General features: G+C 57.6%; 1 protein-coding gene across 1 annotated transcript; it reads right to left on the bottom strand.

The window, feature by feature from the left end:
• Window positions 1-1,767: 1,767 nt before the first annotated feature.
• Window positions 1,768-2,877, bottom strand: LOC108953349 (uncharacterized). Its single transcript, XM_018828816.2, has one exon. It carries the CDS (start codon window positions 2,875-2,877, stop codon window positions 1,768-1,770), a length of 1,110 nt encoding a protein of 369 aa, XP_018684361.2.
• Between the last annotated feature and the right edge of the window lie 1,265 nt (window positions 2,878-4,142).

Raw genomic sequence — 4,142 nt, 5'->3', positions numbered from 1 at the left:
CCGCGACTTCGTCGTCGGGAAGCGTCCCGTGACGTTTGAACTGTAACATCTCCTGCACCCATGTCGTTGGTGGTCCAGCGGTGGCCACCGCTGCGACCGTGATGGCACGATGGGGAGTTCCTCCACGTCGGGCTTGCCCTTGGGACCCAACCTCGAGGCTTGTTTTTCTAGCATATCTGCTCGCTCATTCTGGAGTCTCGACACCCTAGATAATGTAAAGCAGGAAAAGTGGGTGGCGAGAGCTTTTACCTCCGCTAGATACTTCGACATGGTTGGGTCTCGGGCCTCATAGCCGTCGGCGAGCTATTCGGCTACCAGTTGTGAGTCGGTGAGGACGCGTATGTCGCCCACTTGCATTTCGACGGCTAGTCTGAGCCCCGCCAACAGCGCTTCGTACTCTGCCTCATTGTTGGTGGCCTTGAATCCGAAGCGAAGGGAGCGCTCGAACGAGTGCCCGTCAGGGGCTTCTAGGACCAACCCGACCCCTGCACCTTTTTGGCCGGATGATCCGTCCACGCAGAGGAGCCATTCTGCCTTCACGCTTTCCGGATCCTTGTCCTCGGGCTGAGTTAGTTCTGAGACGAAGTCGGCCACCGCTAGCGCTTTGATGGTGGTCCTCGGGACGTATCAGATGTCGAATTCGCCAAGCTCTACTGACCACTTGAGGAGGCGACCTGCAAGGTCAAACTTAGACAAAATTTGTCGAAGCGGCTGATCGGTAATTACCTTGATCGGATAAGCTTGGAAGAATGGGCGCAGCTTCCGGGCGGTCAATACGAGCGCTAGCGCCAGTTTCTCGATCGGAGGGTATCGCTCCTCGGGTCCGTTAAGAACATAGCTAGCGTAGTAAACCGGCAGCTGCTCTCCAGAAACCTCTTTGATCAATACAGAACTTATTGCATGTCGAGAGGTGCCCAAGTAGACACCCAGCCTTTCTCGAGGGGACACCGAAGCGAGGCGGGGGAGTGACGCCAGTTGCTCCTTCACATGGGCGAAAGCCTCCTCGCACACCGCCATCCATGTGAAGTTCTTGTGGTCCTTCAAAACCCGGAAGAAGGGGAGGCATCGGTTGCCCGATCGGGAGAGGAACCTTGACATGGCGGCGAGCCTCCCGTTCAGGCGCTGAACTTCTTTGATTGTCCGAGGGGCCTGCATGTCGATAATCGCCCATACCTTTTCAGGGTTCGCATCGATTCCTCTTTCATGTATGATGAAACCGAGGAATTTGCCCGAGTTGACACCGAAAGCGCACTTGGCGGGGTTGAGTCGCATGTTGTACCTTCATAGTGTGTCGAAGGTCTCGGCCAAGTCGTACAAGTGAGTCGTTGTCGTGCAACTTTTCACAATCATATCGTCGACGTAGACCTCCATGTTTCTCCCTATCTAGTGAGCAAACATCATGTTCACGGTCCTTTGATATGTAGCCCAGGTGTTCTTCAGCTCGAATGGCATAACCTTGTAGAAGTACACCCCTTGGTCGGTGAGGAAGGTGGTGTGCTGCTGATCCTCGGGTGTTATCCTGATCTGGTTGTAGCCGGAGAAGGCGTCCATGAACGAAAGGCGAGCGTGACCAGCCGTTGCGTCGACCAACTAGTCGATCCATGGGAGGGGGTAGCAGTCCTTTGGACAAGCACGATTAAGATCGGTGTAGTCAACGCACATTCTCCAGCTTCTATTAAGTTTCTTCACGAGGACTATATTGTATAACCAGTGTGGGTACTTGGCCTCTTCAATGAGGCCTGCCGCCAAAAGTCGTTCTACCTCTCCTCAGATGGTCTGATGGCGTTCGGGGGCAAGACGTCGGGGCTTCTGCTTTACTGGTCGCATGTCTAAGGAGATACACAAGTGGTGCTGAGATATCTCAGGGTCGACGCCTGCCATGTCAGTGGGAGACCAGGCAAAGACATCGACATTCTCTTGGAGGAGTTTGATAAGTTGGGCTCGCTCCCACTCAGGAAGCTCCGACCCGACCCTGACTGTTCGATATGGGCGCCCCTCCTGTAGTGGCACCTCCACCGTAGGTTCCGTCGGCTCGGGGTGTTGGGACGACCTTTTTGCTTCTCGGGGGTCTTCGATGGACAGTTCAGCCCTCCTCCTCTTGTGCATTGAGATCACGATCAAGTAGCACCGCCTTGACTCGCGGGGGCTTCCCCTGGCTTCTCCGACCCCCGCATGGGTCGGGAACTTCACGGTCCGGTGGTAGGTGGAGATAACCGCTCTGAGCTTATTGAGGGTGGGGCGCCCCAGAATCGCATTGTAAGCGGTAGGAAGGTCGACTACTAAGAAGGTTGCCATCACCGTCTTCGTCCTCGGTACTTCCCCGAGGGTTAGGGGCAGGGTGACCGCGCCCAACGGCGAAATTGATTCACCGGTGAACCCGGTGAGCGCTGAGCTCATAGGCTTCAGGGCGTCGCGGGAGAGCCCGAGCTTCTGGAAAGCGTCCAAATAAAAAATGTCGGTCGAGCTCCTAGTGTCGACCATGATCCTTTTCACTTGGGCGTTGGTGATTCTAGCGGCCACCACCAACGCGTCATCATGTTCGGGCGGTTCGGCTCTCTCAGCTGGAAACGTGACCTCGGGCGCGGGCCCGTGCCCAGGGTCCTCGGTTGCGGGGGCGCGGGCGTATGCTTTCCGCCTAGACATACTATTTCCCCCAAACGCCGGGCCGCCCGTGATTACGTCGATCTGCTTTTCGATGGGGCCCTCGGGCCGCGGGGAAAGCTCTTTATCCTGCCGTAGATAGCGGCTGAGGTGCCCTCTTCGAATCAGCTCCTCGATATGTCGCTTCAGCTCGCGGCACTCTTCCATGTCATGCCCGTTTTGCCGATGGAAGTGGCAATATCGCGTCTTGTCTGCGAGCTCCCGTGGGCTCCTCATCGGACTGGGGGTTTGGAGCAGCCCCCTCTCCTTTATCTAGAGGAATATCTATGTTCGGGACGTTCCCAAAGCGGGGAGTGGCGACCTCGGCGCGGATGGGTCAGACCGGTCCGATCTGCGCCTCGATGGGTCGGGCAGCTGCCCTCGTGGTGGCTCCGTCCGGGGCCTTTTATGCTCCTCGCGCCTCTCCGACATCCAGGCTTCCGCCGCAACATAGTGGTTGGCTCGCTGTAGCATTTCCGAAATTGCGGTGGGGGGTCGTTCCACGAGGGATCAGAAAAACCTAGAGGGACGGAGACCCGCCATGAATGCCTGCATCAATAAGGAGGGGTGAGCATCTGACAAGCCCCTGATTTCAGTGGCGAATCGGTTCACAAAATGAGAGAGGGGTTCGTCCTCCTTTTGGTTTAGTACAAGGAGCAGGGCGACGGATGGCTTCGATCGGGACAAAGCTAAGAAGTTGAGCTCGGACTCCTTGGCGAGCTGGTCGAAGGAGGCAATTCCTCCGGTCTTCAAGCCGTTGTACCATGTGCGGGCTGGCCCCCTCAGGGTTGTGGGAAACGTCCTGCACATCAGAGCGTCAAAGGTTCCGTATAGCGCCATCTGAGCCCGAAAGGCGGCCATATGGTCCGCGGGGTCTGTGGTGCTGTCGTAGACATCCAGGGAGGGGAGTCGAAAACTTACGGGCACCGGCTGGTAGCGTATTTCCGCTGCGAACGGCGACCCCCGATGCGCATCGTCCCCTGGCTCTCCCTTTGAGGTGCGGACCTCCTTCTGCACTTCTTCGAGTCGTTGACTGAGAAGGCGCAGCTGAGCCCGGAAGGAGTCCGTTGAGTCTGAAGATACCGCCTCATGCTCGGGTCGGCCGGCAAGGTTTCCCCCTGCCTGATCTCTAATGGGAAACGCTCGGGTCTGAGGTGAACCAGGGAGCACCGAGGTGGTCGCATGAACCGGTGCAGATGGCTCTAATCGGCGCGTAAGGTGAGCCGCTGACGGGTCTGTTGATTGAGAAATGAGCGGGATAACGGTCTACACCATTCCCGCCAAGGTTCGGACCTGAAGGGCAAGGTCTTGAAAGGCTTCGGATGACACGGGTAGAGGGACGCTCGGAGCGCTCTCGGGAGGAAGCAGACCCGGGTCGTTGAACAAACACCAGTAGCGTTCTGAGGTTGTGACGAGGTCGTCGGCCCGTGGCCCGCCACGCGAGGGGCGTTCGGCCGGCGCACCTGTTAAGAACGATCCCTCGGCGGGGAGTTCGTCGGGGT

The sequence above is a fragment of the Musa acuminata genome, chromosome BXJ3-7, assembly GCF_036884655.1.
Source record: "Musa acuminata AAA Group cultivar baxijiao chromosome BXJ3-7, Cavendish_Baxijiao_AAA, whole genome shotgun sequence".
In the NCBI taxonomy this organism is placed as follows: Eukaryota; Viridiplantae; Streptophyta; class Magnoliopsida; order Zingiberales; family Musaceae; genus Musa; species Musa acuminata.
The sequence above is the reverse complement of the archived record's forward strand: the minus strand, read 5'-3'. Positions and strand labels throughout refer to the sequence as shown.